Raw genomic sequence first — 23,067 nt, 5'->3', positions numbered from 1 at the left:
ATGACGTACTTCAATTATTATTGTGCTTACCGAAGTATTGTTGTAAGTTTTGTATTGATTCTTTAGTTAGTTGTTAGCGATAAATCACAGTTTAATTATTTTTTCCTGCTGTAAATCGCTCGTTATTTATTGTTATCGATTCTACAATAATTACAACTTCTATAATTTCGCTATGAATTATTTATTATTCATCTTTAAAAAAAAAAACGTAACATTAAAACCTTTAATTCTTATCTATTCATTAAATTTCACCTCGAATTAGGAATTAGTTATTCAGATATTGTGAAATTTAAGCTCGAATTACGATTTATTCATCCAGACGGTGCGAAATTTAGCTTTAAATTATGAATCATCCAACCAAATAAAATGAAATCGGACTTGAAATTATGATCTATGCATCCAAATGACTTGAAATTTAACTTCGAATTAGGATTTATTCATCCAATATATCGCGAAATTTAACCTTGGATTATGATTTAGTCATCGAATTACTATGAAATTTTACTTTAAATAGTGTTTTATTTATTGAAATTCTGTGAAATTCAACCTCGAATTATTATAAATTGCAATTAAACTTCAATTATCGACTCTACAATTAGGTAATAAATGGAAGAAGTTATTAACTAGAAAAATTGAATATTTCATCGCTCCATTACGGCGATGAAAATATCTTGAAATCGTAAAGATTAAATTAAATATTTTAAACATCACGAAATTCAGCGACTTATCGAGCATTACATCTGATTGATACACGGAATATTTTTTTACTAGGAACTATATAATAGGTTTGTGTGAAGTAATGTATTACCAGGATCGATTATCTATCAGGAACTTCTGACAGAATGACAAATGTATCGATTCTTTTTTCCCTTTTTCCACATTGGCTATCCATTTCTCCATTTCTTCAAATCTTTACTTTACTCGCGTGTAAGCGCTGTTATCACAAAATTTCTTTTACTCGAATGAAAAATGTATATATATATATATTAAAAAATGTTTCCTTTCTTGCCGATTAATAAATATCTCGAATTTGTTTTTGTTATTTAACCCGATACATTAGTATTGGGCTATGTTATGGCTACTTATTAATAAAGCAATTTGGATATAAATGGGCGATTAATCCGCCCTCTCGCGATAAATAATAATAAATTAATTAATTTTTAATTTTATTTTTGATTATTCCCGAATAAATTAATCTCATTCTATTTATTTCTTCCATAATATCCTAAATCAAAGTTAAAAATTTATTTATAATTACTCCGCATCACGGGTGAACTCATGGACCTTGGGTGGAACCAGTATGCATAAATAAATAAATAAATATAATATAATTATTTAATTTATCGTGAGATGGCGACTTAACCGCCTATCTGTAGCCAAATTGCTTTGTATCTGATTATTAATTATTAGCCGTAATATAGCCCAATAAATAATTTTAAAACCGCTTGATAATTTTTTATATTACATTTAAGTTTTAAATAATAATAAAGTGTTAATAAGCTTATTTTTTTAAATAAAAATTAAATGTTTTGTACGTTTTTTTCACGCGTAAATGCTTATCGAGAACAGTTATTTTAGAATATCTTTTAGCAAATTGATTTCTTGATAGTTGATGTAAGGTGATTTTTCTTCGATTATGATATAAAAAGTACATTTTTAATGCAAAAATTTACATATATAAGCTTGATTATACTCTCGTTTTCAACTTTTTGAAACAAAAAATATGAATAATAATTTTTTAAAAAATTTAAAGTCGGGTGCATCTTAAACTCGAAGTAACCTTAAATTATTGATCATAGCCAATTTTCAAAACTCTGCGCCGAAATTCCTACTTATTTTATGTTAATTATATTATATTTTAAACATTATTAACGTTTTTATTATTCAAAAAATTATTTTAAAGTGTGTATACTTCTAGTTATCATTGGAATTTTTCCTGAACATGTATTTTTTTAAATAAGGATGCAATTTCAATCTGGATACAACTTAAATTCGAAGTAATATAAATGGTATTTTAATAAAAAAAATAATAATAAATGAAAAACTAAATTGCACGAGGCTGCTTACAAAGATATAAATTCTAAATCTCTCGTGCTCACCAGTGGCCGAATTGTCGCGGGTTCGTACTTCAACAAGAGCTTGGTTACGTGGATATTTCTAGACTTTTTCACGTGTCCAACTCTTAAACAGGGGTACATTTTCCCCATAGAAAGTCCTTCTAGGAGGCACCCCTTGGTAGATCTGTGTTACGTTGCCTTATCCCTACGACCCTAGTTTTTAAAAATTATTAATTTAATGGGGTGCTGAATTTTTTTTATATCCAGTTATAATTACAAATTACAATTTAAAATAATTTAATTTTTATACAACAATTTCTTCGTGCCTGTTTGTTAAAGGTCATATTTAATAATGCATCCGTAAAAGTATCATACATTTTCATTGTTCACTTTCTAAATAAATTATGTTGACATTTAATTTAATAAGTTCTTCTTATATCAAGATATACGTGTCTTTCATGAATAATATTAAAGATAAAAACGCCGTTTAATTATTTTTATGACAGGAACATAAAAATTGTTCAAATTTCTATAAATATTTGTAATAGATAGATTACTTTTTTCAGTTTTATTACATCTAAATTAATAATTTCATCACTAAATAGTGTGGTATGAAATTTGATATCTACATAAGTGCACTTTACACCTAATTAATCAAGTAGGTTGATTATATGGAGAACTTTAATTTATTCTATAATAAGATGAAAAAAATAATAGTGGCTACCGTTAAATTACAAATAAATGTTCTTTATTATTATGTAGAAGACTTATTATATGGTGTATTATGAAAAATCTATTGCCTTAGTAGAAGTATAAATTTTAAACAGGGCTTTGTTCTTGCAAACAAGAGATTTTCGGACTCACGTTGACTAGCCACCTTTCCTTTGTTTTTTGTCGTGTACAGGCTAGTTAGGCATAAGCTTCTAAGCTATATCGCCCCGTGGTAAGGTGTGACGTAATAGTACGAATAGTAGTGTATTATTGTTGTATGCGTTTATGATAATCGTTATGCGTGGAATAATGCCTTCCGGGAGGTTTTTAAGAGTAACTGGCCCCTATTCAGGCGTTACAGACGTAGAGAAAACACGGAAAACTCAACGTGGCCGGCTCGTCTGGCGAGCCGCGAACCGACTGAACTCCCAGTGTTTAGAAAACAGAACCGCTTAGCCACAGGTGGGCCTCCTTTATTTCTATGCGTAGAATATGTCTATCAACTTTGGTTGCATATTTTTACATACACCATATAAATACGTATCAAAATTCGTAATTTTCTTACATTTTTCATCTTTTTCTCGGTTTTTCTCTTAAAAATCTGATTAAAATCTACAGTTTTTTAATATTTCATGAAAGAACTTATGATTCCTTCACTTCATTATTTAATGATATGTAGTCGTTATTTTGCTATTCATTACAGTTTTAAGCAGCAGATATCATGTTCTTTCTTATCATATTACCCGAGGTCAATCGATACAGAATTTCATCTTACAGAAAAATTTGTAAAGTTAGATATTAGCATGACAAAGAGACATACATATTCTTGCTCTCGTCATCCATCATAGAAATTATTAAAATAATTTTTATACAGAATATTATTCATAAAAGGCAAGCAGATCTATCAAAAATCGTGTTTAAGGTTAAACATCAAAAAACTGGTAATTTATGTAAAAATATAATAATGATTTATGAAACTTTCCTTTGATTTCAGTTCATTAAAATTTAAATTTTTATGTATTTTTCAGAGAATATATGTTTAATAATACACAGAAAACTATTATTACCTTTTCAAAACTAAGGATATCGATTAAATATTGCGTAGATAATAATAAACTTTTCTACTTGATTGCACAGTATTAAGACGAATTACAGGGTAAATTACAATTTGCAAGGTAAATTACAAAAGGTGTAATGCAGTGGCGTCACTTATTCTTTAGTTTTGACGGTGTGTATGACAAAAATAACCGAATCAGTAATCGAAATTCCCGATTGATTTTTGCATTTATTTAGTGGAGCATTATAACTTCATGGAGCCTTGCAAAATTTGAATTAGGGGCCCGATGTACAGTACAGTGTTGACATCAGACATTAGTCTTTGGGGAAAATATTTTTTTATAAATGAACAGTTTGGGGTCTCCTGTTAGTGGGGTCTCGGGCAATTGCCTTTTTTGTCCATAGGATAAGCGTCGCTGAATTTATTCTGTATTTAAAAAGTTTTTAAAAAAGATATGGCTACTTGATTACATAAGTTGATGAGTTATTGAGTTTAAATTTAACGTTAGTTTATAAATTAATAAGAAACGTATTTATAATCTACCGCACATCCTCCATTAAACCTCTGGGTTTAGTTTTAAAACGTTGTATCCTTTGTAGTTTATTTGAAGACCCGGGGTGTTTCGAAGCAGAGGTTTATTACCTTACAACAGGAGATGAGTGGGTGAAAATTGAAAGAAATACCTTAATTAAGCATATATTTTCCGAACTATCAAAACCGTTTATTGGTTTTATTTACGGGAGACTTTACAACATTTGAAATAATTATTGTATTCATAATTAACCGATTAGACGTCTTCCAATTCAATTATTACTACGTTGTCAGTCGTGTCTGCTTCGTTGTAGGAATCAAGATCTTGATTCCAAGATTCCTTCAAGAGTGATCGAGGAAATACCTTTATACCTTAGAACTATTAAACTGACTGGCTGAAATCATTATTTTCGACTTTTGCAGAGGTTACTCATCCTCCCTATTTCTTTATAACGACTCTCCTGGGTGTAGGGCGATAATATAGTGCGTTCAAAAAGTTGCTTTGTTATGAGTATTGCAAGTTGTGAATGCTATTGTTAACTCGTTGATTAATTTCGTGAGATACTTGTACACCAGCCTGTATTGTATCTGCTTCACTATTTCAGTAGTGTATAGGCAGTTTAATGTACTGTTTGCATGACACTGTGTCTTGGTTCTGTATAATCTACAGTACCTCTGTAGAGACCTTCGGATGGATTTTTCTGCGTAGATGACTTTTTGTGTGCGGGGGATTTTTGTTCACCCAATTTGAAGCTTTATAAGTCCTGTGTCTTTGCCGAAAATTTCTGAAATTTTACAGGAAGGTTTGTGCATTAGGGGATTGATAGTGGAAATTTTGGAGGTTAACACTTAAATAGGGGCCAATTTCACAAAGAAAGTCAGTGCTGTTTGGATGAACCCCTCTTAAGCAGATCGCTCATATCTTGCATTTTTCCCATTAATCCAATTGGTAGATGTTAAATAGTAGCCTCTGTGAAAAAGAATGGTTCTACATAACAATTAATGTAAAAACAACTGTAAAGTGAAGTAATACTTCTAAACTTTGATATTAAGTAATTAAAATTGTTGAAGTCTCTTCCTTATATTAAAATTTAATTCTATAAAGGAAGGATAGAGGAAATGTTCATCAAACATCAAGTCGAAATGCATTTCAATGATGTACATGTAAAAAAATTTCTTACGAAATTATAAGTTTTGTCCAACTTCCGATCCGGGATGAATTTTACTCCTTCATTTATAAAATTGGATTTTAATATTAAAAATATGCAATTAATTTTTTAACTGTACGTGATTTAGTTCCAAAATTTAATTTTAGAGCGAATAAATTCAGATTTTTATACTTGAATATACTTCATTCCTAATTGAGAAGTTATAAAAGTCTATAGAGTTTTAAAATAAACATTTTAAATGAATAATAAATTAATAATCAATTTCCTTACATATCAAATCTAAGTTTAATTTTGTATTAAACTTAATTTCTGTTTACATCATTTTTAGTTTAATTCGATGTTTCTAATTCTATGTACAGTACAGTAGAAGTTCGTTAGTTAACACGTCAATAAAAGCCATTTTCTCATAAAATCCCTCCCGGGAGGCATCTTCCTCGGCAAAGCGCCCATGTGCCACATCGTCATATACGAACAAACCAACCATCCGACAAAAAGATCTAAACTTTTTGAGTAATTATATATCCTTGCAGTATGTTTATCACACGAACATTACGATGCCTACCTGGAGTGTGGTAAGTGAAATAAGTCTAGATACAACTTGCCGGGGTGTCTTCCTGTCAAGATATACAGTATAAGCCTATAATATGTAGTCCAATCATGAATTCGTGATCAGAAGTAAAGGTCAGAAGTAAAAAGGAAAATTGGAGATACTAAAGAGATTGAAATACTGTATTCCGTACAAAATCTTTCTTGTATTTTGTGACGTTTGATCGCTTGAACACACATCAATGACAACCGGTAATGGAATCACCGTAGGGATTCCCAGGAATTAGGAATAGTACTCTGATAATTGCTATCTTGACCCAAATGAAGAGATCCAGCTGAGCCAGCAGCCGTCTGTTAAAGTTTTGTTTTCTTACAGTTAAAATAAATATTGTATCCAATATAAATAAATGAAAATGTATTGAAAATAAATGAAAAATCTGAGTTTATAATTGATCATTAAAATAGCAGAGTAGAGTATGGAGTTATTTTACTAAAGAAACATTTAGCATCTTTTAGGACCATCTCTTGTCTGAGTACGTGAGGCGATGCGGTCGGAAACGCAGGAATATAGTTACCGTACGGTATCCTGCGACAGATTTGCTCACAAGTGTTGCGTCTGCCTCCCTACACTTGTGGATGGCCGAAGTTAGTGTCCCATCTTGTCACATAAATGCTCGATGGATGTCAAGTGTGAACACTGAGCAAACAAAATAACTTTGGCACAGGAAGAAACATTATCTTGCTGGAAAATGGCTGTTTGAAGCCCTATCAAGAAAGGCAACACGAGTGATTAGGATTTCCTAAATGTACTACTGCTAGTGGTGACCGACTGTTATACTAGATGGTTCTCTGAACAGTACCGAGTTGTGGGGTTAATGTGCCGCTCAACACAAAAGCATATTGTTCACCTGTGGTTCTACACGCTCTTAGAGTGCTAATGGCAGGAGGTGTGACGATCCCGTGTATGCAAATTTGCAATTTGCTTATGCTAGTCTCTTGCCAATGGTGCACGAAAGGACAAAATTCCGTAGCAAGATTTTCACATAATCTAAATAGTAGACAATGACCAGTTGTAGCTGGTCGTATTCGTCAGACGATCATTCCTCCGAATGATCTGTCTGGGATGACCAGAACCTGGCTGCAAGTTAATACGTGCCATCATGTATCCACTCATATTTAATCACTCCGATGCCAACTCACAATCAGATGTGTGCCTTTATGTATCTACTCACAGTCTAATCACTTTTCCTACACCAATTCATAATCAGGTCAACGGTCCAGACAGGGGCGGACTAAGGCCTAGGCAAACCTAGGCACGTGCCTAGGGCCCGTAATTTTTGGGGCCCGAAAATTAGGTTTTTAATTTTTTAATTTTAAAAATAGGCCCGGAATTACAATGTTGCCTAGGGCCCGCTTTAGCCTTAGTCCGCCTCTGGGTCCAGATGACGGAAAATCTTAAACTTTTTGAGTTCGAAGATCTCTTGTATGATATACAGTACATTTTGCCGGGTCCCTAATCATTTACTTTATACTTATACGACAGGAATTTGATTAAATATTTACCTATCTGTATATACAGACGTCTATTGGTGAACAGTATATGATATTATACGGCAAATACAACACGAGCGATCTGAGAAAGACAAATCTTTACGGGAGGAATTTCTAAGGAAAACAGGTCCCTATTTAGGTATTAAACATGTATTCCGGTTAACTCTACGCGCCGATCAATTAGTCAGGCGCGAACCCACGATCCCTACTAATGTTCAGTGCTTTTATCCAATATTAAAGGACATATTAGTCTCAAACAATGCACCGAGTTGCATTATAAATTGCAATTAAATTACAAAATATAAAGTAATGAGTTCGTACGCATTATTAACGAATTTTATGCAGATTTTAATATAAAATCATCTATTTTAAAGCTCTTGAAGATGATGATGTCAACCTTCTTGAAATATTACGTAGTAACAATAATCCATTTCCCATTTGTCGTGGGTTCGGGCCTTGCCAACGGGCTTGCTACGTGGTTTCTCGAGTTTTTCTTCACGTTAGTAACACCTAAATAGAGGCCAGTTTATAATTTTTCACAAACATAAGGAACCGAATTGAAATGGCTAAAGTCGTAACTTAAATTATGAGCAAAAATATAAGAAGTTGCTGTTAATTTATATCTACAGAGAAAGAAATTTGTGAGAATTATTTATTGTAAGAATTTTTACACAAGTAAATAAATTAGCTTTTACATGAATGATTTATTCAAATTATTGTAAAATTTTTAATTTTTCATTAAGATATTAATTTGAAATTAATTTTAATCTAAAGTTAACAATAATTCTTGATTATATAAAATAAGATTAATATAAATTCAAGATTATATGAAATAAAGTATATATTAAATTTAGTAAAAAAATCTAGTAAAGAAATTTTTAAAATCCATATAAATTGCCAGTTGAAAGATATTAGATTGAAATTTTAAGTTATAAGAAATTCGCTTCCAAAAGGTACTATATTTTACTTCATAAATAAACGATATAATGTTACTCTACGTAGTATAATATTAATTTTGTTATTACTTCTTTCATCATTAATCAACTTATATATAAACGATATTATTATAAACTTGACTTCCATTAACTTGAAGGTAATAAATCAAATATGCAAATTGTCATTATATTAAGGTTGTTTGAAAAAATCGATACTTTAATACGAAAATAAAGTAATGTAGCTTATTAAAGTAAAAATTAATACTTTATATACGAAAATAAGGATTAAGAATTTAAAAACAGAAGGCCCACCAGTGGCCGAGTGGATTAAAAAAAANGCTGTAAATCGCTCGTTATTTATTGTTATCGATTCTACAATAATTACAACTTCTATAATTTCGCTATGAATTATTTATTATTCATCTTTAAAAAAAAAACGTAACATTAAAACCTTTAATTCTTATCTATTCATTAAATTTCACCTCGAATTAGGAATTAGTTATTCAGATATTGTGAAATTTAAGCTCGAATTACGATTTATTCATCCAGACGGTGCGAAATTTAGCTTTAAATTATGAATCATCCAACCAAATAAAATGAAATCGGACTTGAAATTATGATCTATGCATCCAAATGACTTGAAATTTAACTTCGAATTAGGATTTATTCATCCAATATATCGCGAAATTTAACCTTGGATTATGATTTAGTCATCGAATTACTATGAAATTTTACTTTAAATAGTGTCTTATTTATTGAAATTCTGTGAAATTCAACCTCGAATTATTATAAATTGCAATTAAACTTCAATTATCGACTCTACAATTAGGTAATAAATGGAAGAAGTTATTAACTAGAAAAATTGAATATTTCATCGCTCCATTACGGCGATGAAAATATCTTGAAATCGTAAAGATTAAATTAAATATTTTAAACATCACGAAATTCAGCGACTTATCGAGCATTACATCTGATTGATACACGGAATATTTTTTTACTAGGAACTATATAATAGGTTTGTGTGAAGTAATGTATTACCAGGATCGATTATCTATCAGGAACTTCTGACAGAATGACAAATGTATCGATTCTTTTTTCCCTTTTTCCACATTGGCTATCCATTTCTCCATTTCTTCAAATCTTTACTTTACTCGCGTGTAAGCGCTGTTATCACAAAATTTCTTTTACTCGAATGAAAAATGTATATATATATATATTAAAAAATGTTTCCTTTCTTGCCGATTAATAAATATCTCGAATTTGTTTTTGTTATTTAACCCGATACATTAGTATTGGGCTATGTTATGGCTACTTATTAATAAAGCAATTTGGATATAAATGGGCGATTAATCCGCCCTCTCGCGATAAATAATAATAAATTAATTAATTTTTAATTTTATTTTTGATTATTCCCGAATAAATTAATCTCATTCTATTTATTTCTTCCATAATATCCTAAATCAAAGTTAAAAATTTATTTATAATTACTCCGCATCACGGGTGAACTCATGGACCTTGGGTGGAACCAGTATGCATAAATAAATAAATAAATATAATATAATTATTTAATTTATCGTGAGATGGCGACTTAACCGCCTATCTGTAGCCAAATTGCTTTGTATCTGATTATTAATTATTAGCCGTAATATAGCCCAATAAATAATTTTAAAACCGCTTGATAATTTTTTATATTACATTTAAGTTTTAAATAATAATAAAGTGTTAATAAGCTTATTTTTTTAAATAAAAATTAAATGTTTTGTACGTTTTTTTCACGCGTAAATGCTTATCGAGAACAGTTATTTTAGAATATCTTTTAGCAAATTGATTTCTTGATAGTTGATGTAAGGTGATTTTTCTTCGATTATGATATAAAAAGTACATTTTTAATGCAAAAATTTACATATATAAGCTTGATTATACTCTCGTTTTCAACTTTTTGAAACAAAAAATATGAATAATAATTTTTTAAAAAATTTAAAGTCGGGTGCATCTTAAACTCGAAGTAACCTTAAATTATTGATCATAGCCAATTTTCAAAACTCTGCGCCGAAATTCCTACTTATTTTATGTTAATTATATTATATTTTAAACATTATTAACGTTTTTATTATTCAAAAAATTATTTTAAAGTGTGTATACTTCTAGTTATCATTGGAATTTTTCCTGAACATGTATTTTTTTAAATAAGGATGCAATTTCAATCTGGATACAACTTAAATTCGAAGTAATATAAATGGTATTTTAATAAAAAAAATAATAATAAATGAAAAACTAAATTGCACGAGGCTGCTTACAAAGATATAAATTCTAAATCTCTCGTGCTCACCAGTGGCCGAATTGTCGCGGGTTCGTACTTCAACAAGAGCTTGGTTACGTGGATATTTCTAGACTTTTTCACGTGTCCAACTCTTAAACAGGGGTACATTTTCCCCATAGAAAGTCCTTCTAGGAGGCACCCCTTGGTAGATCTGTGTTACGTTGCCTTATCCCTACGACCCTAGTTTTTAAAAATTATTAATTTAATGGGGTGCTGAATTTTTTTTATATCCAGTTATAATTACAAATTACAATTTAAAATAATTTAATTTTTATACAACAATTTCTTCGTGCCTGTTTGTTAAAGGTCATATTTAATAATGCATCCGTAAAAGTATCATACATTTTCATTGTTCACTTTCTAAATAAATTATGTTGACATTTAATTTAATAAGTTCTTCTTATATCAAGATATACGTGTCTTTCATGAATAATATTAAAGATAAAAACGCCGTTTAATTATTTTTATGACAGGAACATAAAAATTGTTCAAATTTCTATAAATATTTGTAATAGATAGATTACTTTTTTCAGTTTTATTACATCTAAATTAATAATTTCATCACTAAATAGTGTGGTATGAAATTTGATATCTACATAAGTGCACTTTACACCTAATTAATCAAGTAGGTTGATTATATGGAGAACTTTAATTTATTCTATAATAAGATGAAAAAAATAATAGTGGCTACCGTTAAATTACAAATAAATGTTCTTTATTATTATGTAGAAGACTTATTATATGGTGTATTATGAAAAATCTATTGCCTTAGTAGAAGTATAAATTTTAAACAGGGCTTTGTTCTTGCAAACAAGAGATTTTCGGACTCACGTTGACTAGCCACCTTTCCTTTGTTTTTTGTCGTGTACAGGCTAGTTAGGCATAAGCTTCTAAGCTATATCGCCCCGTGGTAAGGTGTGACGTAATAGTACGAATAGTAGTGTATTATTGTTGTATGCGTTTATGATAATCGTTATGCGTGGAATAATGCCTTCCGGGAGGTTTTTAAGAGTAACTGGCCCCTATTCAGGCGTTACAGACGTAGAGAAAACACGGAAAACTCAACGTGGCCGGCTCGTCTGGCGAGCCGCGAACCGACTGAACTCCCAGTGTTTAGAAAACAGAACCGCTTAGCCACAGGTGGGCCTCCTTTATTTCTATGCGTAGAATATGTCTATCAACTTTGGTTGCATATTTTTACATACACCATATAAATACGTATCAAAATTCGTAATTTTCTTACATTTTTCATCTTTTTCTCGGTTTTTCTCTTAAAAATCTGATTAAAATCTACAGTTTTTTAATATTTCATGAAAGAACTTATGATTCCTTCACTTCATTATTTAATGATATGTAGTCGTTATTTTGCTATTCATTACAGTTTTAAGCAGCAGATATCATGTTCTTTCTTATCATATTACCCGAGGTCAATCGATACAGAATTTCATCTTACAGAAAAATTTGTAAAGTTAGATATTAGCATGACAAAGAGACATACATATTCTTGCTCTCGTCATCCATCATAGAAATTATTAAAATAATTTTTATACAGAATATTATTCATAAAAGGCAAGCAGATCTATCAAAAATCGTGTTTAAGGTTAAACATCAAAGAACTGGTAATTTATGTAAAAATATAATAATGATTTATGAAACTTTCCTTTGATTTCAGTTCATTAAAATTTAAATTTTTATGTATTTTTCAGAGAATATATGTTTAATAATACACAGAAAACTATTATTACCTTTTCAAAACTAAGGATATCGATTAAATATTGCGTAGATAATAATAAACTTTTCTACTTGATTGCACAGTATTAAGACGAATTACAGGGTAAATTACAATTTGCAAGGTAAATTACAAAAGGTGTAATGCAGTGGCGTCACTTATTCTTTAGTTTTGACGGTGTGTATGACAAAAATAACCGAATCAGTAATCGAAATTCCCGATTGATTTTTGCATTTATTTAGTGGAGCATTATAACTTCATGGAGCCTTGCAAAATTTGAATTAGGGGCCCGATGTACAGTACAGTGTTGACATCAGACATTAGTCTTTGGGGAAAATATTTTTTTATAAATGAACAGTTTGGGGTCTCCTGTTAGTGGGGTCTCGGGCAATTGCCTTTTTTGTCCATAGGATAAGCGTCGCTGAATTTATTCTGTATTTAAAAAGTTTTTAAAAAAGATATGGCTACTTGATTACATAAGTTGATGAGTTATTGAGTTTAAATTTAACGTTAGTTTATAAATTAATAAGAAACGTATTTATAATCTACCGCACATCCTCCATTAAACCTCTGGGTTTAGTTTTAAAACGTTGTATCCTTTGTAGTTTATTTGAAGACCCGGGGTGTTTCGAAGCAGAGGTTTATTACCTTACAACAGGAGATGAGTGGGTGAAAATTGAAAGAAATACCTTAATTAAGCATATATTTTCCGAACTATCAAAACCGTTTATTGGTTTTATTTACGGGAGACTTTACAACATTTGAAATAATTATTGTATTCATAATTAACCGATTAGACGTCTTCCAATTCAATTATTACTACGTTGTCAGTCGTGTCTGCTTCGTTGTAGGAATCAAGATCTTGATTCCAAGATTCCTTCAAGAGTGATCGAGGAAATACCTTTATACCTTAGAACTATTAAACTGACTGGCTGAAATCATTATTTTCGACTTTTGCAGAGGTTACTCATCCTCCCTATTTCTTTATAACGACTCTCCTGGGTGTAGGGCGATAATATAGTGCGTTCAAAAAGTTGCTTTGTTATGAGTATTGCAAGTTGTGAATGCTATTGTTAACTCGTTGATTAATTTCGTGAGATACTTGTACACCAGCCTGTATTGTATCTGCTTCACTATTTCAGTAGTGTATAGGCAGTTTAATGTACTGTTTGCATGACACTGTGTCTTGGTTCTGTATAATCTACAGTACCTCTGTAGAGACCTTCGGATGGATTTTTCTGCGTAGATGACTTTTTGTGTGCGGGGGATTTTTGTTCACCCAATTTGAAGCTTTATAAGTCCTGTGTCTTTGCCGAAAATTTCTGAAATTTTACAGGAAGGTTTGTGCATTAGGGGATTGATAGTGGAAATTTTGGAGGTTAACACTTAAATAGGGGCCAATTTCACAAAGAAAGTCAGTGCTGTTTGGATGAACCCCTCTTAAGCAGATCGCTCATATCTTGCATTTTTCCCATTAATCCAATTGGTAGATGTTAAATAGTAGCCTCTGTGAAAAAGAATGGTTCTACATAACAATTAATGTAAAAACAACTGTAAAGTGAAGTAATACTTCTAAACTTTGATATTAAGTAATTAAAATTGTTGAAGTCTCTTCCTTATATTAAAATTTAATTCTATAAAGGAAGGATAGAGGAAATGTTCATCAAACATCAAGTCGAAATGCATTTCAATGATGTACATGTAAAAAAATTTCTTACGAAATTATAAGTTTTGTCCAACTTCCGATCCGGGATGAATTTTACTCCTTCATTTATAAAATTGGATTTTAATATTAAAAATATGCAATTAATTTTTTAACTGTACGTGATTTAGTTCCAAAATTTAATTTTAGAGCGAATAAATTCAGATTTTTATACTTGAATATACTTCATTCCTAATTGAGAAGTTATAAAAGTCTATAGAGTTTTAAAATAAACATTTTAAATGAATAATAAATTAATAATCAATTTCCTTACATATCAAATCTAAGTTTAATTTTGTATTAAACTTAATTTCTGTTTACATCATTTTTAGTTTAATTCGATGTTTCTAATTCTATGTACAGTACAGTAGAAGTTCGTTAGTTAACACGTCAATAAAAGCCATTTTCTCATAAAATCCCTCCCGGGAGGCATCTTCCTCGGCAAAGCGCCCATGTGCCACATCGTCATATACGAACAAACCAACCATCCGACAAAAAGATCTAAACTTTTTGAGTAATTATATATCCTTGCAGTATGTTTATCACACGAACATTACGATGCCTACCTGGAGTGTGGTAAGTGAAATAAGTCTAGATACAACTTGCCGGGGTGTCTTCCTGTCAAGATATACAGTATAAGCCTATAATATGTAGTCCAATCATGAATTCGTGATCAGAAGTAAAGGTCAGAAGTAAAAAGGAAAATTGGAGATACTAAAGAGATTGAAATACTGTATTCCGTACAAAATCTTTCTTGTATTTTGTGACGTTTGATCGCTTGAACACACATCAATGACAACCGGTAATGGAATCACCGTAGGGATTCCCAGGAATTAGGAATAGTACTCTGATAATTGCTATCTTGACCCAAATGAAGAGATCCAGCTGAGCCAGCAGCCGTTTGTTAAAGTTTTGTTTTCTTACAGTTAAAATAAATATTGTATCCAATATAAATAAATGAAAATGTATTGAAAATAAATGAAAAATCTGAGTTTATAATTGATCATTAAAATAGCAGAGTAGAGTATGGAGTTATTTTACTAAAGAAACATTTAGCATCTTTTAGGACCATCTCTTGTCTGAGTACGTGAGGCGATGCGGTCGGAAACGCAGGAATATAGTTACCGTACGGTATCCTGCGACAGATTTGCTCACAAGTGTTGCGTCTGCCTCCCTACACTTGTGGATGGCAGAAGTTAGTGTCCCATCTTGTCACATAAATGCTCGATGGATGTCAAGTGTGAACACTGAGCAAACAAAATAACTTTGGCACAGGAAGAAACATTATCTTGCTGGAAAATGGCTGTTTGAAGCCCTATCAAGAAAGGCAACACGAGTGATTAGGATTTCCTAAATGTACTACTGCTAGTGGTGACCGACTGTTATACTAGATGGTTCTCTAAACAGTACCGAGTTGTGGGGTTAATGTGCCGCTCAACACAAAAGCATATTGTTCACCTGTGGTTCTACAGGCTCTTAGAGTGCTAATGGCAGGAGGTGTGACGATCCCGTGTATGCAAATTTGCAATTTGCTTATGCTAGTCTCTTGCCAATGGTGCACGAAAGGACAAAATTCCGTAGCAAGATTTTCACATAATCTAAATAGTAGACAATGACCAGTTGTAGCTGGTCGTATTCGTCAGACGATCATTCCTCCGAATGATCTGTCTGGGATGACCAGAACCTGGCTGCAAGTTAATACGTGCCATCATGTATCCACTCATATTTAATCACTCCGATGCCAACTCACAATCAGATGTGTGCCTTTATGTATCTACTCACAGTCTAATCACTTTTCCTACACCAATTCATAATCAGGTCAACGGTCCAGACAGGGGCGGACTAAGGCCTAGGCAAACCTAGGCACGTGCCTAGGGCCCGTAATTTTTGGGGCCCGAAAATTAGGTTTTTAATTTTTTAATTTTAAAAATAGGCCCGGAATTACAATGTTGCCTAGGGCCCGCTTTAGCCTTAGTCCGCCTCTGGGTCCAGATGACGGAAAATCTTAAACTTTTTGAGTTCGAAGATCTCTTGTATGATATACAGTACATTTTGCCGGGTCCCTAATCATTTACTTTATACTTATACGACAGGAATTTGATTAAATATTTACCTTTCTGTATATACAGACGTCTATTGGTGAACAGTATATGATATTATACGGCAAATACAACACGAGCGATCTGAGAAAGACAAATCTTTACGGGAGGAATTTCTAAGGAAAACAGGTCCCTATTTAGGTATTAAACATGTATTCCGGTTAACTCTACGCGCCGATCAATTAGTCAGGCGCGAACCCACGATCCCTACTAATGTTCAGTGCTTTTATCCAATATTAAAGGACATATTAGTCTCAAACAATGCACCGAGTTGCATTATAAATTGCAATTAAATTACAAAATATAAAGTAATGAGTTCGTACGCATTATTAACGAATTTTATGCAGATTTTAATATAAAATCATCTATTTTAAAGCTCTTGAAGATGATGATGTCAACCTTCTTGAAATATTACGTAGTAACAATAATCCATTTCCCATTTGTCGTGGGTTCGGGCCTTGCCAACGGGCTTGCTACGTGGTTTCTCGAGTTTTTCTTCACGTTAGTAACACCTAAATAGAGGCCAGTTTATAATTTTTCACAAACATAAGGAACCGAATTGAAATGGCTAAAGTCGTAACTTAAATTATGAGCAAAAATATAAGAAGTTGCTGTTAATTTATATCTACAGAGAAAGAAATTTGTGAGAATTATTTATTGTAAGAATTTTTACACAAGTAAATAAATTAGCTTTTACATGAATGATTTATTCAAATTATTGTAAAATTTTTAATTTTTCATTAAGATATTAATTTGAAATTAATTTTAATCTAAAGTTAACAATAATTCTTGATTATATAAAATAAGATTAATATAAATTCGAGATTATATAAAATAAAGTATATATTAAATTTAGTAAAAAAATCTAGTAAAGAAATTTTTAAAATCCATATAAATTGCCAATTGAAAGATATTAGATTGAAATTTTAAGTTATAAGAAATTCGCTTCCAAAAGGTACTATACTTTACTTCATAAATATACGATATAATGTTACTCTACGTAGTATAATATTAATTTTGTTATTACTTCTTTCATCATTAATCAACTTATATATAAAAGATATTATTATAAACTTGACTTCCATTAACTTGAAGGTAATAAATCAAATATGCAAATTGTCATTATATTAAGGTTGTTTGAAAAAATCGATACTTTAATACGAAAATAAAGTAATGTAGCTTATTAAAGTAAAAATTAATACTTTATATACGAAAATAAGGATTAAGAATTTAAAAACAGAAGGCCCACCAGTGGCCGAGTGGATTAAAAAAAAACCATTGAACACAGTTGGTCGTGGGTTCGCACCCTCGCCAACGGGCTGGCCACGTGGAGTTTTCCTGGTTTTATTCACGTTAATAACACCTAAATAGGGGCCAGTTTCCCATAGAAAGTCTACCCGAGAGACAGCCCCCTCGACAGATTGCTCACGTGTCGCGTTGCCGTAACCAAATAATCCAATCCAATTTACAAGCAGAAACAGTCTGTTGGTCAGGCGTGAACCCACGACCGACTACCAGTGCTCGATGATTTTATCCACTTGGTCATTGGTGAGCCAGCTGACATATTCAATTATCTGATAAACTGACAATTATACTCTACAAATTTCTTTTCTAAATATTGATTTAGTAATAATCTATTTAATGATATTATAAAAACACAAAAATTTAAATGAAATAATCATTAAATAATCCGCTTTAGTTAATAAAACGAGTTCGACCAGTTAATACTCAAGCAATAATTTGCATAAAAGGCAATCTAATAAACATCTAATTCCAGTTACGTACGAGTAGTTATTTTCTTTCGCTTCTATAATTATCTCTAAATATTAAATTAGTTTTATTATAATTAAAATCTATAAAGGTCTAGCATATAATTTATCTCCCATTATTGATTTATTCACACTTAACCATTTTATTTTTCTTGAAAGTAGATAAGAGCATCGGAGGGAAATTTATACAAGAGAGACTTAAAATAAATAAAATAATTATAAAAAGTAATTTTAATTTTCGTTTGCAAGCGTATAAATCAATTTAATCTATTCTGTAATTTTAAATCTTAAACATTTCATAATTAATTAGTGTAAATATATTTTCCGAAGTAGAAAATTACATTTACACTAATACTATAGAAATCCTCGGGATGCATCCGTACTTGGCATATAGCCTGCATTGCCGTATGAAAACAACAAATTTTTAAGCTTTTTAAAGCAATTTTTAAACTGTCCTCGTCTCAAAAACTGATCAAAACATCCATGGCTACCTTTAAATTGCACTTTTTATTACTTTCATCACTCTCACCCAATTTTTTACGTTTCAATTTATTGAAAAGATTAGTTAATTTCTTCTTAAGTAAAGATAACGGAACACCATATTTGTATAGGTCTATGAAGAAATTTACTCAATTAATAAACTTTCCATTTCTCACTATAAATTATAGTTTTTGCTTATCAAAATTACATTTTCCTCTTTACAGAGATTTGCCTACTAATAGCCGAGTGAATAAACCCACTAAACAGTTGAAGTCAGTCGTACGTTAGCACCTCATCAATGGGCTGGTCCCGTGGAGGTTTCAGTTTTCTTTGCGTATCTAACACCTAAATAAGAGCTAATTTCCCATAGAAGTCCACCCTGGAAGCATTCCCCCGGTAGATTGCATTATCCCATTATTCCAGTCTAACCCAATCTTTACAGAACATAAAGAACAATTCTTTTTCTCTTTAAGAGAAGATAGCTTTCAAGAAAGTGAGAGAATTCTTTTTTTCTAATACAATGAAGAACAAAAGAATAAACGGAGTTCTCTTTTTTTACAATTATTTTTAAAATAAATTTTCTAATAAAGTGATATAAGAATGAGTTATTTCTCATAAATATAAAATTTAATAAATAAATATCTTTAATACTCAGTAAAACCTCCAATAATGGCCATTTTTCTCGTCAGTGGTTATTTTATTTATTTATTTTTTTGTATTTTCAGTGCGTATCTGTCACCCAAGACGGCAGTATGGATCGGTGGAAATGACATAACCTATGAAAATTGTTACGAATGGTCAAGTGGTCAAATGTTTCAATATACAAGTAAGTACTTTAAAATAAATACAACATATCCCAATTGGTCCTTATTTCTTTTGATGTAGGAAAAAATATTCAATTATATTTTCTTGTGAATCGTATTTCTAATTCACGGAAAGTCCACCCGTGACCGAATGGATAAACTAATGAAAACTGGTAGTTGGTCGCGGGTGACCAACGGCTTGACTATATGGAATAAACCACTGAATATTAGTAGTTTGTCGCGGGTTCGCGCCTCATTAATTAACGGGCTGAAGTTTTCCGGGTTTTCTTCAAGTGTCTAACACCTGAATAGAGTCCGTTTTCCATAAAAATATATCCTGGAATCATCTCCTCTTGACAGATCGCCAATGTGCCTTATTAATCCAATTTACAGATAAAAATTTTAACAGATAAGATTTCAGCTTGGCGCTCTTGAGAATCCAGATCCTAAGAAATTTTGAAAGTTGATTTGATCTAAACTGTCTAGTTTCATCCTGGTAAGAACAGGGTTTGCATTGGATTGGGATAAGGTAAAGCAACACAAGGACACTGTGTCGAATGAGGACATCTATGGGGAACTATCCTATATTTAGATGTATTTTTTTACTCTTTATGTCTTGTGTGCGCGAAGAGAACCTTTTTTACGTTCATCGCGGATTGGCCAGGCCCACAAAGGTACCCGACATATCCAGACAAAACACAGAAGAAGTCCAGGTAATTTTCGACCGCCCGGGTCACCCAGAGCGGTAGACTAAGGCCTTAACCGTCTCGATTATCCGGCCCACTAAATTATATTTAAAGATACGAATTGATATGTTTATCTTGTTAAATATTTTATTTATACGCGGGGTGTTCAAAAAGTATCGGACCTTTATTTTTCTCGCTTAAACTAATTATGCACGGAAGGTCTCTTTCGGTGGAGTTGTGAAGGGGACAGTCATGCACAGTCTTAAATTTGTTCCCGCCTGCAGGAAGCGTAAGTCGCTGGCAGTCGGCCTATGAGTGAGGACGTATAGTGAGCGCTCGTCGGATTCCACTAACAAGTAAGTTGGAAAATGACTGAACAACGTGCACAGCGATATTGCATCAAATTTTGCCAAAAGCTTGGCGATACCCAAGCGGAAACCATTCGCAAGATTCAGCAGGCTTTCGGGGACGATCCTCGAGGAAAAAAAAAAGCGCGACAGGTCCGCAGCAATGTTAAGGTCATGTTGACAGTTTTTTTCGACTCCCGTGGGATGGTGTATCGTGAGTACGTACCACAAGGCCAAACCAAATGAGTACTACCAGGAGGCCCTTCTTCGTCTTTGTGATGCTGTGCGACGCAAACCACCGGATCTGTGGTCAACCAAAACTTGGTAGCTCCATCATGATAACGCACCCGCCCATTCTGCGCACCTGATTCGGCCAATCACAACATTCCTGTGGTTCGTCACGCTCCGTGCTCTCCAGACATGGCTCCGTGTGACTTTTGGCTATTTCCCAAGCTGAAAATGCCGCTAAAAGGAACCCGAGTTTAGTCAAGAGAAGACATCATGCGGAATGCGACGGACCGGCTGATGGCCATTCCAAAAGATGCGTTCCAGCAGTGTTTCCAGCAATGGCAGAAGCGCTGGGAGAAGTGTATACATTACCAAGGAGACTACTTTGAAGGGGATTAGGGTTTTGTACCTGAAAATCAATAAATGTATTTTTGCCGACAAAAGGTCCAATACTTTTTGAACACCCCTCGTATTTCGTATATTTGTTAAAAACCAATTTCAGTTCCTAAAAAGTGCAATTGTTAAAGCTATATTGTTCTTCGTATAATTATTGATTTACCTTTAAATGGGTTGCAATTTTCAAATTTCACACCTAAACATTTCCGCTGTCGTCCGTCTGGCTGTTTAACAGTCCTTAATAAATTTCGAGAACGGCGTTTGATGAAAATCAAGACCAGATATGAAAGCTTGAGGACCGGAGACCGCAATTAACTATATACGAACTTCCGGTCTGGACTGAAAGTTACGTGATTTTAAATTGAAAATATGATTAAAAATTGCAGCCCTGCATTGTGACTTCACAATAAATAATTGCTCGTATTTTACTTCAAGTTTTAATTTAAAAAAAAAGAAAAAAAATCATTTACGTATGATATACTTACGTACAGCATATATTAACTAATATGTACTGTACATAAACTGACTTTTAAATCTTTAAAAATAAAAATAAAAAAATGAAAATAATCATACTCTAAATGAAAATCCGAACATCTGCTGTGTTTAATTAAAGTAAAATCCAAAAGATATTAACATTTTCTCGTTTACGGTTTAAAACAATTCATTAAAAGTGAGAGATTTTAAACAGAAATTAAACTTTCCTCTAGAGGCAAATTCACCTTTAATTATATTTTAATTAAAAATTATGCATATCTCTACGAAATTTATTATTAACTTATTAACAAACTTAAACTGTGTGGTTAAAAAGGATTTTTTAAGAGGAATTTATATTTTGGAGTGAATTTATTTTCCAAAAAATAAAAATCGTAACTCTGATAACAGACAGTCTTTTACTTGTAAGCCCTTGCGAAGTAAGTGTGTACTTCCGTCTGTTAACGTCCGATAGGATTTAAAGGATCCACATTTTAAAAAAAAATATTACTAAAATAAATCTTACGAAGATATCATCCGGATGAGATTGGAAGTTCATCGTTCTACTTTCCTATCTTATAGTAAAGTTTGTTTCGTGTTTATATTAGACTATATTTCGAGACATGATTGTTTATTTTTTATTAAAATTATTTATGTCTTTATAGGAAATTATATATATATTCATATAGTTTAAGATATATAATTTAAGAATTCAAACTATAATTTCATGTTATCGAGAGAAATATCGCTGTTTTTAAAATTTGTAGTTTTAAAAGTGGATAAATTTATCATTTTTTAGATAAACTACATAATATCGAGTCTGTGTGATAATCACACGTAACACGAACGTTTGATCGTTTTAAGATGGTGGTCGAGGAGGTAATGCATCAGCTTTCCGCTTTGTGGACTCAAATAGGTCGAAAAACCTAGATATTATTTTGCTGTTGTTTGTCCTCCTGTTATTTATCGCCTCACCGGCAAAATTGTTGGCCTGGGTGAATTGAAAAATGGTCCTCTTAGTGCCCACAGGGCGAAAAGAGTAAAACGGACATTGTTTTTTAACATCGGAATGAATCCCATTTTCATGATTCCACTGAGTAACAGAAGATACAAAATGGTTTGGATAGATTGCGTAAGACAACGCAGCGTATGCTCGTAATGCCTCGTGGGAAGGGTTTTTATGGGAAACTAATCACCTATTTAAGTGTTAGGCACGTGAAACTAACCTAAAACTAACCGTCGTTAAGGAAGCCAACGTAAAACAAAACATTGTATTTTTCATAGCTTTAGTGATTCAGTGATATAATTAGTTTGAAATTTTCAAATTGAAGGCATATAAATTCTCAATGGCGTCCATCTGTCGGTTTGTTCTTCCTTAATCTCGAGAACGGAGTTAGATTGACAAAAGTCGAGACCAGATAGGGAAGGCTTAGGAGCCGGAGGCTCCGATTTTATATATATATATATATACAGCGCTGTC

General features: G+C 32.0%; 1 protein-coding gene across 1 annotated transcript in view; it reads left to right on the top strand.

Annotated features, from left to right (window-relative positions):
- Window positions 1–23,067, top strand: part of LOC111625244 — a 211,495-nt gene that overhangs the window by 117,451 nt on the left and 70,977 nt on the right. Inside the window, exon 8 of the mRNA XM_023368340.1 lies at window positions 19,382–19,482. Coding sequence (XP_023224108.1) covers window positions 19,382–19,482 — 101 coding nt within the window. The remainder of the gene's footprint in view (window positions 1–19,381; window positions 19,483–23,067) is intronic.

The sequence above is a fragment of the Centruroides sculpturatus genome, unplaced genomic scaffold (genome assembly GCF_000671375.1).
Source record: "Centruroides sculpturatus isolate CEXI.00-Female unplaced genomic scaffold, Cexi_2.0 scaffold317, whole genome shotgun sequence".
NCBI lineage: Eukaryota > Metazoa > Arthropoda > Arachnida > Scorpiones > Buthidae > Centruroides > Centruroides sculpturatus.
The sequence above is the reverse complement of the archived record's forward strand: the minus strand, read 5'-3'. Positions and strand labels throughout refer to the sequence as shown.